This window comes from Tigriopus californicus, chromosome 9 (assembly GCF_007210705.1).
Source record: "Tigriopus californicus strain San Diego chromosome 9, Tcal_SD_v2.1, whole genome shotgun sequence".
NCBI lineage: Eukaryota > Metazoa > Arthropoda > Copepoda > Harpacticoida > Harpacticidae > Tigriopus > Tigriopus californicus.
In genome coordinates, this window is record NC_081448.1 from 699,977 (window position 1) to 714,413 (window position 14,437).

The 14,437-nt window shown below is 43.8% G+C and overlaps 1 protein-coding gene across 1 annotated transcript in view; it reads right to left on the reverse strand.

The window, feature by feature from the left end:
* LOC131887182 (uncharacterized) overlaps positions 1 to 14,437 on the reverse strand; it is a 27,525-nt gene that overhangs the window by 4,884 nt on the left and 8,204 nt on the right. The window contains exons 3-5 of the mRNA XM_059235718.1: positions 13,834 to 14,052; positions 10,555 to 10,572; positions 8,738 to 9,147 (exon numbers count right to left, since the gene is read on the reverse strand). Of these exons, the coding sequence (XP_059091701.1) occupies positions 8,738 to 9,147; positions 10,555 to 10,572; positions 13,834 to 14,052 (647 nt within the window). The remainder of the gene's footprint in view (positions 1 to 8,737; positions 9,148 to 10,554; positions 10,573 to 13,833; positions 14,053 to 14,437) is intronic.

Here is a 14,437-nt window from a genome sequence, read left to right on the forward strand (position 1 = left end):
GGTTGCAAGAGTCACAAACGACTGGCTTTCCCTCTTGTTTGAAGTCTTCCCTATCTTCGGATTCTCAATTCCATGATGGTGAAGGAGATAATTGCCTCGCTCGCCACAATCCATGACTTCACATCTGTAACTTCCTTGACAATACCGGGCCCTATGGCCGTTTCTCAAGCACCTGTAACATAACCCTTCTGCTTGATACCACTAAAGTCTTTGTTCCATGGACTTCTGGGCAAATGATGAACACTTAAACAGAGGATACCGCGGGCCTTTGCACACGGGGCACGGCTTGTCCAATTGAGCTCCCCTTTTGGTCTCAACTGTCGTGCTATCCGTTTGGGTTTTTCTCGTGGATGAGCTTGTCCATGGTTTTGGGATTCACTATCGTGATGTTCCCGGCGCTTTGGGCGAGTTCTCCGACCCACTCGCTGAATGCCTACATTGAATCTTTGTCGACTCTTCGAAATCTTCTCAATTGAATCTTCTCGTTCAATGGGAGCTTTTCTTCCAATTCTGCCAGCAAGTGCTCCATCTCACTCGATTCGAGATTCAGTCCGGCTTAAAGACCTTGGATTTCAATGGAAAATCTGTTCATAGAACTGGGATCTCCTACTCATACCTTCACAATCGCGCGAAGCTTGTTTAGGTGAAGAACTCAGCACTTTGAGTCCCCGTACCGATTCTTCAGCAATGTCAATGCTTTGTGGTACATATCTTGTCCCCCCGTGGTATCCTTGAGGAGAAGGGAGGGCTCCCCTTTCAACGACAACTTCAAGAGGCAAAGCTTCTCCTGTGGGGAACGAGAAGTTTGATGAATCAATGCATGGAACAAAGTGAATAAAGTGACAGGTATCAAGGGCGAGTCTTTCTATCCAACCTTCTTCATCCGGAGAAGTCGGCGAGTCTTGAAGCCATCTGGGCACTGTCGGATCTACAACCTCGCTCTTAAAAGGGTTTGTTTGGTTCTGAGGCGCGCCCGTATTCTCTGGGTTACGAGGGCATCTCTCCAGGTCTTCTGACTTGATCCAGCATCAAATCCCTCTGATCGCTTCCAAAGAGTGTCTCGGTTTCATCCGCTCTGGCTTCCAAATGGTCTTGCACTTTGTTGACCACACGGTTTTCTTCAATAGTCATCCCCACTGGCCTTCGGGGGGAGATTGTGGCCATGAGCCATGGCAGGGCCCACTTGGGCTCATCATCCATGAAGCGTCGAATAAGGGCAGTGGCGTGGTTCCCAACCATGGACTCTACAATCGAAAAATTTGACCGAGAGTGCCCAAAGTGCCAGGAATTCGTCCCAGAACGAGCCAAGGCACCCCCAATATCGGCAGCACCCCCCCCCATACGCTTGGCATACCGTCTCCATTGACTTGTTCGGCCCAATTCCAGATGGCCGCCAGATTGTCGTGGCCAGGTGCAACCTCTCGCGTTACCCCGTGGCAGTGCCGGTTCCGTCCGCCTCCACACAACACACCATCGGGGCAATCAGGTCCATATTCGCGGAATACGGTAGCCCAAAAATCATCCGAACCGACAATGCTACCAACTTTACCAGCCAAGAATTCCAAACGTTTGTCCAATCCCTGGGAATTCATCACACGTTCTCACCACCACTCCACCCTCAAAGCAACCCAGCTGAGTGCGCCATGCGACTCGTTGGCAAGGCTGTCAAACTCAGCGATCAGACCCCCCGAGGGGTGGAGACGGCCCTAGCTGCAGCCCTACAAGACTACCGGGACACGCCCCACCCGGCCACGGGTGTCGCCCCACGGGTGCTGATACAGCGTGGGTCCCATATCTCGGGCAAACGCCTCCGTGGGATCCGGTGCAAGGAATGGGCGTGGCGAAAGCGGGCCGCGGGAACCAAGCGGGCGGGTCCCACCGTTAATCTCCAGCGAGGACAGCGGGTCCTTGTCAAAAACTACAAAAGAACTTCCAAATTCCAGCCCCTCTTCATGTCTGATCCGTTTTTGGTGGAGGCCAGAATCGGCGGCCACGCCTATGTGGTGTACAGCCCGAGCTCCGGGCGGACTTTCACAAGGCACAGGGACCACATCAAGCCGATACCGACACCCCGACCCGCCCCTCAAGTCCCAGCGACCGGCCTCACCTCTGGGGAAAGAGCATTGCTTTCAGCTCAGGTCCAGGCGAGACCAAGGGTGTCCCCTCCTCTGCCCAACCTTCCTCTGCCCAACCTTCCTCTGCCCAACCTTCCTCTGCCCAACCTTCCTCCGCCCAACCTTCCTCAGTTCGCCCCGCCGCAACCAGTGGTCGATGATGGGCCGGACTACCATCATCGGAACGTGACGTCACGGGGGCCACAGCCCAAGAACAAGAAAACCATGTGTGACGTCTGGCTCCCGCACGAGTTGGGGCCAGCTCTTGCAAGCATCCGGCGGATCAGAGAAAACCCAAGTACCAGATATTCCCCCCACCAGGCCAGTCACAAGATCCGCTCCCGGATGCAATCCGTGCCCCAGCGCAAAATGCGGGACATGATGAACCCTCCACTGCTCCTGCTCACACTCCAACCAATTAGCGAAAGTACCAGAGAAACAAAATGTGAACAGTGTAGAACGACGACGGACGAGACCACTGCCATGCAGGGTAAACCAATTTTATACTTACAATCATATGTGTCAATTGTAGAGTCAATGATCAATGATCTTACTTGTAATATACTAGGTTCTGTTGCTGCTTAACTACGTGGGGTCGGATACTTCAGATGTCTTCCATCTGGATCCTCTCCTCGTCGCTCCAATCCTCGAGTCTCATGGCTTCTGAAATCACTACTTCCATTCCTTCATGACCGAACAGGGCTTGTCAACAAACGCGTTCATGAACAACTGACGTTATTCCATGGAGTCATGGAGTAAAATCAAAGAACACATGCCCAGCCAAACCACACTGATCATCAGGGATGGGAAATTTATTAAAAAACCATTTTTTGACCACCTGGCAGAAAATGGTGGCAGAAAATGGCAGAAATTCCTTCAAAGTTGAATTTTGCCATTGCTGCTATGCATGCATTGCATTTTGACATTTATTTCATTTTACTTGCTTGTCTAAGCAAATACCGGGTCGTGAATAAGTCTTGCATGGTTAAATTATGCCCCTAGAAGCTATTGCAGGTTTGACTTCGATTTTTCAAATTTCCTGCTGGTTTAGCAGGATGATCAGTGTTGTTCGTCACCAGCCAGGCGTGAAAGGTCCAGACTTATTGAATTCCCATGGTGAACAGAAACATGGAACTCCTGACCAAGCACTAGGTAAAAATACTTTGATAGCTCTCAAAGATGGAGAGCACCTAGTAACAGAGGCTTCAGTTCTTTAGACCTATCTTAAGGCCTCCGGTTTATAACCCAATCAGGGCATACGAGCAATAGTTCGAGCTTGATTTATCAGGGCTCAAACAATCATCAATTGACTAAGGATACAAATCGCTAGTTACCTCTACTCCACACGGTCCCAGATCAATCTCAGTTGTCTGGCATATACCTGGGCCAATCTTCAAGGCTAACTATCCTGCAAAATGTGGGTCACTATCCTAGTCTAGTGGGCATCTATCAAACGATGTTGATCTCTACTCTTAGAGTCTAACACCTGATTGTTGCCAAATCAAAGATGAACTTCGGTAACAATCCTCTACTTTATTCAACTACTCTACATGAAAATGACACTCTACCAATCAGCTATCTTGCTCGGGTAATGAACGAGGGGGTAATTGCTTGGCCATGGAAGAGGGAAAACATGCATGGATAGAAACTGTTTTTGATCCTACTTTTTGATGAGGGTGAGTCTTGCGTCCAACGGAGATCCACGGCGATAGTCGTTCGATGGGATTGAAGGTCCAGAATCAAATTGACGGAGCACGACTCAGAAGATGCACCTGTACTCAGCTCCAGAGACTTTTCAACTCGTCTATACTGGCTCACTGATGTATGCTATGCACTTCCCCAGGTCCTCTTGACTCTGCACGGCTTCCTGGGTCCCGACTCCAATCGTTGACTTTCACTTCTCTATCTCAAAATTGATCGACTCCACTTCCACCACGTCTAGCAAAATTGTCCTTGATTCAACTACCAGTAAAAGAGCTTCAAGTTGGGAGTTGCTATCACTTTCAATGTTCAGTGGTCAATCTGTTCTCCTTGAGAACCAAAATGTGACTTGTCCTTGAGATAAAAAAATGTGACTGTGCTCTCCTCGAGCCCCGAAATGTGTGTCTTTTTGGTTAAACTTCTCGCACCACGTTGACTTCCGCCTCTTCCCCATGGAGGCTAAACGGGTTGTCTCAGGGCCCCTGGTGCACGGTGGCGGCTTCTTCTGTAAAACTGTTGCACCTGAACGACATCTGACCGCAACAGTGATTTTCACATACCAATGTCCAGGGTTGACCTCCTTTCGTCAGACCAGTCACATTGGCCATCAAGGGGTTTCTCGGATTGCCGACAATGGATCATGTCTGCCTCTTTGTAAGATGTATAAGATGTGGCATGTGGGTCACATCTGACCACCACTGGGTCTGAACGAGAAAGGGTTGACATTGGGCCGGAACTACGTCCCAACGGGACATTCAGGACGGATTGGTCGTCATTTGCCGTCAGGGGCCAACATTTCGGTAACATCGATCCTTGAGGATGAGATTGCTTACTCAGATTCTCTTCCCCTTCTCAAAATAATCACGGGAATATCGGTTATTCAATGACAAAGGATTTTCGCGAATACATCCGATCAATTTTTGAGAATCGATTCCTCCAGAGTGTCTTTAAACTTCACAACTTTCCGAGACTTTCGTTGGATTGCGAGCATTGGGTTGGCATTTGGTCGACATCTGACCGCCAACTGACACACGTTGGGCTGACCAACGACTTCGTGATTTTCACAACATAATAGCATACGTTTTCTCAAGACATTTTGATAAATACCGTTCCGGGAGCAATCATTCAACCTGTACATCATTTATCCATATCATTTTAGGATGATGTACTCGATTGTGGACGGAACAATCAGCAACTTTTTTTACAAACAATGTTTTCAGTAGCCCCATTGATAGCAGATATGGAGGCCACTAGAGTTGCGGTTGCGGCACTTCTTGACACTCATCTGTCAAAAGCTGAAATTGCCCGAAGGCTTAACGTGAGCTTGAGGACTGTCTTCAACATGGCAGACCGCATAAAACGTCTTAAGGATAGACCAAGGAGTGGTCGGCCACGAAAAACAAACCCAATTGACATCAAGCATGCTGCCCACAACAACCCCAACACCTCCATCAGCGCCATCGCCAAAGATCTCGGCGTCCACAGGTCCACTATCTCCAAGCAAATCAAGAACATGGGCAGGAAAAGCCTAAGGAGGATAAAGAGGCCTCTTCTTTCCCAAATACAGCGTGATGCAAGGCTGAAGAGGTCTACCAAACTTCTCAACAGTCTGAAGTCCCATGGGAGCCGAATTGTCATTTTCAGTGATGAGAAAACGTTCACAGTTGATCCTATCTTCAACAAGCAGAATGACCCTGGTGACCCTGTTGAAGACAAGGCCCGCTATGTGTCTACTACAAAGCACCCAGCATCAGTGATGATGCTCGGCCTGGTGGCCTCTAACGGGTCTGTGATGCCCCCAATCTGGTTTCCTAGAGGATACTGGCTCACTGGGGCCGGCTACTTGGATGTTCTCAACACCAAAGTGTTGCCATGGGTGCTGGAGGTCTTTGGGGATCAGCCCTATGAGTTCCAGCAGGATGGGGCCCCAGCACACACCTCAAATACGGTCCAGAACTGGCTGGGCGACAACATGGAGTTCTGGCCGAAGAACTTCTGGCCCCCCCAGAGTCCCGACCTCAATCCCCTCGACTTCCCCACCTAGGCACGCGTACAGGATGAGGCCTGCAAAACACGCCACATCAATGTCGACGACATCATGGCCTCGGTGGTCAAGTCAGTGTGCGCCAACTTCCACCCCCGCCTGGAGAGAGCTATGGCAACGAAAGGTGGCTATATTGATTGGTATGTATTCATTGTTATACATTGTTCTTAGTTTAAACAATAAATTGCTTCAAACTTCATCAAGAACCTTACTGTGAGCACTTTAGTACTTTTACACCTACCCATGCAAAGACTTATTCATGTCCCGGTAGCATTGTGGTATTGAGCCAATTTGATAGTGCGTTCACTGAATTACACCAAACATGTTCATTTTGTTGGGTTTTGTAACACAGCTCACTCAAAATCACTCGATTATTGAAAATTCAATAGCTGGATGGTGCGAGCTGATGTTTCTCTTAGTTCTCTGTCCACAAAATACCCATATTCAGGGCGCCAGATCACATTTTTCCTTGAATTTCTTGAATTTCCTGCACTTGACATGCCTAATGGAGAGAGATTAAGTTGGGAAGAAGTTGGGACTGCAGTGTTCAGAGAAGGTTTCAAAGGTATCTGATACTGTACATTTTCAAAAGCATCCATGAGTTTTGTCCCAACCCAGGATTTAGGGTCAATTCTAGTGACCGGAGCGGCTTAATGTGCGTTTTGTGACTATATCAAGTCCCCCTAACGAACCTGATTAGTTAGAAAAATGAAGTCTACCTCTCTTCTCTTAGGCTACTTCATGGTACAATTTGCTTCCCTCAAATTGATCAGGGAATATGCAGGTGTTGATTCTGTGGCGTGATCTATGTCCAATATATTATTTCCCATCGAAATCCAACCGACTTCGACATTTCAAACAACAGGTTTAAGGATCAGTTTTGTCGTGTCGTTTTTTTGCTCTAAAAGCTTCCTAGTTATATAACTGAATACAGTGGCGCTGGCGCAAGCAGTGGAGTGAGTGTGAGTATGCTTGTCACTATTGACTCATTTAAGTAACAACTGGCGATGTCATCACACATTTTGGGAGGTCACTGGTAGGTCTTTCAGTATGATAGAGGTACTAAAAACCAAGATACAACGTGCAGCATAATACAAAAATCTTTTCCAAGGTTTCAAAAAGTCTTTTGTAAAGCTAGAAAATTCTAACCTAATAAAATTCAGTCCTAAAACAGCTTTTCGGCTAAAAAGTATTGAAGTACGTCATTGAGTAAAACTGACATTTTTTTTAAATAGCAATGCAACATTGCTACTCTTATAGATAAATGGATTATAAACTTAACTTATTGAGGCTAACTGACGGGTATCGGACATTCCACCAGTACTGTCATAAGCAATTAAAAAATGTTAATTTGGAGCCTTACTCGCAACCATCCGTGATCATTAATTTGATCCCCCTTAGTAATAAAAGCAAGAATATTTCTATGAGTCTACTCATCGGTGATCACAGGGTGGCCAGGAAGCATTTTTGATGCTAATTTAAAAAAAATAAGCATCGGTCTAGCTTTCACCAGCAATCTAGCGTTATTTGCATGGACCAAACTTCGGAAAATTTTGTCCAGGATTGTGTATTTGTTTTGCATTGATGTAGCTTGAGCTAGCATCTCCGGCGGAAAACCTTGGCACCTTCTCTTATGATATGTAAAATTGGAAGCATAACATCAATCGCCTAACAGTTCATAGGTGCATTGTGCCTGCTGTCAGAGTCAAATATGCATATTTTAACCGCAATTCAAATGCTTGAGACATCGGTCTACACTATAAATGTACATCTACCTTTCATTACTCAGATCTCGCAGTAGAGCTAACCGCAGGACTACCCTGAATATGTTTATAGCTGGAGTACCCTTGGTTTCAGTTTGTCTATACTTGGAGCACATTTCAGTTATGACATCATAAGAGTACATTATTGTACATTTATGTACTGAAGGTATACTCCAGTATCCTTATTTAGAGTATACTCTAGTATACTCAATCAAATGTGTTAAACCGCTTAACAACTGGCCTAATATGTCGACCCCCTTCTCGTACAGTAAGCTTGTTCTTGTTTGCTCTAAAATTCACAAGAAAAGAGTTGGACCGGGTATCTCTAGGACCGGGCAGTTTGCTGGAATGTTTTCCTTGTATGGGACTTTAATTTTCCGGCTAGCGTTGAAGAGTGGGAGGTTAGCCCATATCTGATACTGATGATACGAAATTAGTTTGTGTTGAATAACAACTCAATTACAAACTCAACTGGCATCGTCACATAGAGAGAGTGTAGCAAACAAAATTTGAAGAATTATATTTAGTCTCCACAAAGGGCTCTAGTCTGAACAGAGTTTGCAAGTCAGTGCCGAAAACTGTAAAAAACAACTATAAAATCCGAAGTGTCATGGAGTACGGTATTCAATTTTATGGCCAAAGTACATTCTGAAAACCTTGTCCATCCTCCAGAAAAGAGCTATACGCTAGATTAAAAAGCACACCTAGTTCCTGGCTGCTGAAGGGTATGTGGTGCTTGCAAAGAAATTCATTTCACCTGAGAAACTATTGAAGGTAGCAGTAAATTCTTAGGTCAGTTTCTCAGGTGAAATGAGCACCATGTACCCTCTAACAGCCAGGAACTAGGGGTGTAAGGCAATGTGGCTATCTCATACCAAGTCTGTTTCATGAGTCTAAGATCCTTTAACTGCAAGATTTGCGCACCTTAAAATTCTTCAAGTGATAAGGCAGTCGTGCTTGCAAGAACTTCCATCATGTATTAGCATTTTCAAATCGACTCGGCAAATGGAATAATTAACCTCCATGCCGTGAAATGTTTAACTGATTTACTTTTCCATATGTTTCAATAGTACCTTTGAGCCATTGATCCCACTTAAAAAGCTTATCACACTTACGTCGGGTCTTAAATGAGCTGACCACGAAAATTCGGTCGGTGGCCACCTGCTAATGAAATATTTTTGCTCGTCCGCCGCGTCTTCCGCGTATCCAAATAATATGACATGTGTTTCATTCAGCCATGATAGCTCGGGGAGATTAAACTTGGTTGGAAGATCAGGTCCATCGACGGTTTGACTAGAACTTCCATCGTAATGGTAAAACTTGGTGGTTCGGGTTGTAGTGCCATGACGGATGTTGTTACCCTCAAAATAGTAATCGGAGTTGGATGCACCGCCCAATATCCACATCGTGGTGTCGTTCACTTTGAAGGTGAATGCTCCTTGGCGGGTGTTATCGGGAAATAAGACAACTTTAGTCCACGAATGCTGGCCAGGTTTTACAAAATAGCAAGCACCAATGGATAGGTCTGAAATTGAGAAGGTTTTAAGTGTGATTATCGTCTGCAGTAACCTTCAAGTCCCGGTTTTAACAACAGATGTTGAGAAGTGTTTGGTCTTATTCAAATTGTTGTTGAAGTGAGCCATGAGCGTTTGAAACATGGGCAGATACATTTAGGTTGAAAACGAACAACTCTGATCAGTGCCAAACATTACTTTCCTCTTCAAAATGAGACTGACCATCAGACGCCAAAATTACGCGTTATGATCTTTCAGCTGGATTGAGGGCTGGGTCAACCGTTTGAAGTAGGCTTTCCAAAATATAGAAATGATCGGTGAGAAATTTAAAGCTATGTCTGTTGATCCCAAGGCGCACCATCCTATTGAGATGATCGTCAAAACCCAATAGAGGCAGTCAACTGTGTAAGAGCTCTATGAGAAATTGTTGAGAGCAAGGGAAAATCTCACGAACGTGTCCAGACTAGGACAGTGTGCAAGGCTTTTCAAACATTCGGATGGATATATCGAACTTTCAAATCTAGAGATCAGTTAACAATCAAAATCTCTTATGAATCTATAGTTTAGTCCCTTGTTGAACATGCATCCCCCGGCCTCGATGACCGCAATAGGACTGAATAAGATAAAGAAGGTGCAACAGAACTTCACAGGAAACATCCTTGGTGGTGTAAGCCACCTAAGTTGATGGGTCAGTCCCTTGAATTAAGCAGCATTCAACGTGGGTACGAGCGCTATCTTATTATTTACATATTCAAGTGTCTCTACGGCCTTTGCCCCAATCCAGGGTCAAACACTCCCAGAGTATCAAAAGAGGCATTACATGTACCACTCGACATAAGACGAGTTCATTGGACAACAAGCTCTCAAAGAGCCTGCAGGCTTTTTGGTTTTCACAGAGCCCATAGTCTATTCAACCTTTCTCCCGTACCTCTCCGACGATTCCTAGTTTAGCTTTAAACCATACCTCATTCCTTCAAGCTACACCTGTCCAGCCCTACGCTTAGGAGGTGTCCTAAAGCGGCAGATACGCACTCATTAATAGATCAGTTTTTTTAGTAGAACTTGCTGGGAAAGAATTCCGGAATGTCGGTAAAAACACGTAAGCCTTAATTGAAAAAAAAAATATTTGTTTCCAAGATTCCTCAGCTTTAAACGTTATGCCTTCTCAAAACGTAAAACATAAAACATAAGACAGACATAGAATGAATTCTCGTAATTGATTCACACATGAGGGCTCTCAATCTATGCTCTGTTAAGCTCTGCATTGGAGGGGAGGATAATCAAACGAAGTTATTGTAACGTCTTGTGGCCAGTCTCATCAAAAGAAGCACATAATGCATGCTTTTAATCGATTTCGAAACTTTGATTCTCGCACCTAGTTTTACGTTCATATTCCAAATGTTTATGAATGAGCTTACCACTTCCCACGGTTTTGTCTGAAAATTGGAAAAATCGGAATCATTAATCTGTCACAATTAGGAGTGGGAAAGATATTTTCTTTAGCTTAAATTAAGTGTTCAACTATTTCGGTCATTTTTTGGGCAAAAAACGTTTTCACGATTTTTTTTCCATGAAAGAATCTAATGCCGAGGATTTCAAGGGAAATTTAGGCGAAATACAGGCGGGATGGAAGTTTAGGGCTACGTTGGCTGACAATGTTTGTCCCCGCTCAAAGATTTGTCTCACATTGATCATGAAGAGGAATTAACTTCATTAAGAGGCACATAGTGGCATTTTACAAGTGATCTAACTTTAACATAGTCATAGATATGGGCCTACATTAAAATTCAGTTCAGTTCAGTCTTTTGACTGGAGCAGTCACACATTTTGTTCCTGCCGATTTCTATCAAACGGTCGGTTCAAGCTTGTTGTTGTCCAGTGTTGTGTCAGCAGTCACGTGGCTGCTTCAGGTAAGACACTTTTGATTTTTAGCTTTTCCTTTCTCTAATATCTAGTACAGTTGTCCTAAATATTCTCTTTATATGTTCATGTATTCTTTCACATTTTTCACCTTTCAATGTTCTTATCTCAATTTAGGATATTTCATCTATCTTTAGTGCCAGGAATATATTTGAATTGCTTTGTTTGTTTATTTCATGTATTTGTAAGTGTAGTTGGTTTTGCTTGCTCCATTTAGTCAGTTTAGTTTCACATTTTCGATACTAAACTAGGTTCTACAATCTTCTTTTGTTCCATTCCATTGATTGTTCCTGTATGTTGATAAGTAGGCGTGTGCTCGCTGAGGCTGCTTAAGATTGGTTAGCCCAGAGTCGGTCATCGTTGTCGACCCATTCGTTTATCTCTTCCTTCCCCTTTTCTTCTTCTTTGTTGCTAGCCTCATCCAGACTCTACCACCTATTTTCCCGTCTCTATTCCACTGTCTGTCCCGAGGGAGTACTTTCCTCCTTGGTTTTCCCCCAGCTACCGCGCGCTGTTTACCTGCTGTAAAGCTGGTTCTTTGGTCGCGCGGGCTGGTTTCTTTGCCCACTTGGCTCGGTCTTTTCTTCTTCTTCTTCATCTTTTATTTTCCCCTCGTCCATTTCTAAAGTTTTTTTTTCTAGCACTTGAAGGAAGCTGCCAGAATATTTCACCATATTTTGTTCAGGTTTCCAGTATTTTTGAATGGCATAATTCAAATAGCCTTGCTTTCAATAACCATGGAAGCTTTGTTGAAGGGGCTTTCTGAAGGTGTCAGGAACTGTCTTGAGCTGGTTTTGGATGGGAAAACTCCGTCCTCTATTAATGAGCCTTTCATTATGGAAGCCTTAATAGCTTGGGTTGGTCACACCACGGACTTCTAGAAATATGGACTGTGAACGAGCTTCCCGCCGAATCGGCCTGCTCTTGGTCATAGCAGCTCTGAGCCACTTTTCGAATGACAGCAATACAATGATAAACGTAGATCTCTTCAATTAAGTCCGGGTCATTTCTATATCATTTACTTGTAAAGTGCATCAATTCAAATATATGTTGTCAAAAGCTTAAATAGCTGGCCCAGAGAAGGCCGAAAATTTGAACTTTATGTATTGTTTACTACTTAACTTTGACTATGTCTCCTGAGTTCTCTAACCATAGGTTTGGGCTCAAATTTGGTCAACTCCATCTATTTAACAAGATCTTGTGATCGTATGAAGTGCTTATTTGGAATAAGATGAACGGTTTTGGAGATACGAAATTTTGCCTTCTATTCGCAGTCCACATCTCTAGAATATGGTCCAACCCAGCTTCTACTTGACTGTGTAGTACTGACACTCTTAATTTGTTACGTCCTCTTTCTGTAGTCAAAGAGTTCAAAGAAATCAAAGCGAGCATAGCAGGTAAATAAGTGATTTATTTCGCAAGGACAAAGCATTGGGAAAATTTCATTAAATACTGTAGTTTTTGCAGGGGGACAAAAATCCTGGCGGGATACATGACACGGCCACCTTAGCGGTAAAAAAAGAACAGATACAGAGCTGACCGATAGTAGAAAATGCTCTCAAAATTTGCTATGTCCATAAACTACAGAAATGCAAAAAGACAGGGAAAGGATGCAAATTGGCTCACCCAAAATGGTTTCCCAAACTTAGGGAGTTTGACCTTTTCAAGATTAATGAGAATGGCCGTTCTAAGTAAGGTAACCTATTCTCACTCATCCATGAGCATGCGGTCATTGAGGCATAAGGTATGCTTCAATTGCAAATGCGCAAAGGCCCATCTCACGGTCACTGGGAGGAAGAGACAACATTTGTCTTCACCTCATTGTCAAGTCTCTCAACAGACTTATACCACCCCTTTCCCCTCTCCTCCTCTTTTCCCCCTACTTGCTACCTCACATGCCATCTACAGAGCCCAAACAAGTTCGTCTTTCTTGATTCCTTGAAAAAAACATTTGAAAATCCACTTTCTGAAGTCTAGACAACTTCTGAGTCGAATTAAAGATAAGTTCACTAAGTAGCGACACAATTCCTTCTGACGAAATTTTTTGGTCCGGCTGAGAGCATGGAGACCTTTTTCATCAGGCATTTGAGAAATCAATATTATTTGAGGAGCACTTTAAAACAGGCTTGTCCAGTTTGAACGGAGGAGAATGGTTTCACCAGTTGCTAGATTTAAGACATTATCAATTTCTTCTAATTACTACTAATTTCATATAAGTTTGGCACTAAAAATGTCAAACTGATTTGAGATCCTTTTGTTCCAACGTTTCTCACGGTTAATTGAAAAAGGCCTCAAAATATGTAGAAAAACTTATAAGATGGGATAATATGCGACATCGCGGAAAAAGTCATATAATAAATGTGATTGAAACCCTTCCCCATCAATTGATAACCAAATATCAGAACAATAGAGTATGGTGTTTGTCAAATAGTTGGAAAAATATACTCTTCACCTTGCCTTTCAATTAGTGATATCCCAAATTTTAGGGACAACAAAATTGTTCTGAAATTATTCCAAAAATATCCAAAATACCCCTTTGAACCGGTCTTTAAGATAAACCAAAACGAACTTCAATTGCGCTCGATTAAGAGCGTTTTTGGGTTTATTTTATTTGCTTTAAAATGAAACCATCTACCTCCGTTAAATTATTTCTCCTTGATTTCTAATCAATCTCCACAAAGTACTTCAGAGAATTCCTAAAATTTATTTTGAACCAAAGGTAAACTCTGGTGCGCGTTTGCTTTTAAGAGTAGATCTCTATGAATGGGAATACTCACTTTGTGTCTTAACTTGCCGCCACGGAAAGCAGAAATGAAGGGCGTTCCCCAGCAGTACCATGCTTCCCCCATGAAAGCTAGTGGTAGCATCCTGGACCAAGCTGCTGTCCATTTCATATGTACATGCCTCGTATGGAGTACCTGCATTCATGTTAATGAACTCCAATGGATGATCCCGGTTGTATTGACTGCTCACATAAACATAAACAAGAGAGGAATCTGGAATAGACCTTAGAGACGTTAAGTAGGGAATAAGTGAAAAAAAATGTTTGTGTGGACTTCCTCACCGCTACTAGGAATGGTATCACGAGCAATTCAAGAAGAAGAAAGTAATCAAAAGTACTTAACACCATATTCATGCAACATCTGATCCACCAACGAATTACAGTTACGGGATCTGGTTAGCTTATGGCGTATGTGCACGGCGGGCCGATCTACAGAGACACTGTCACTTTTACCGTTCAAATCCAAAACAAAATAATCAGAGTGGCGTTCAATAACTTTGAATGGACCTAAATGAGGAGGTGTCAGTGGAGGGGAAAAAGTGCGTCGGAGCTACTGATGGGAACAAACAACGAAAACCAAAACAAGGAAAAAAAAAACC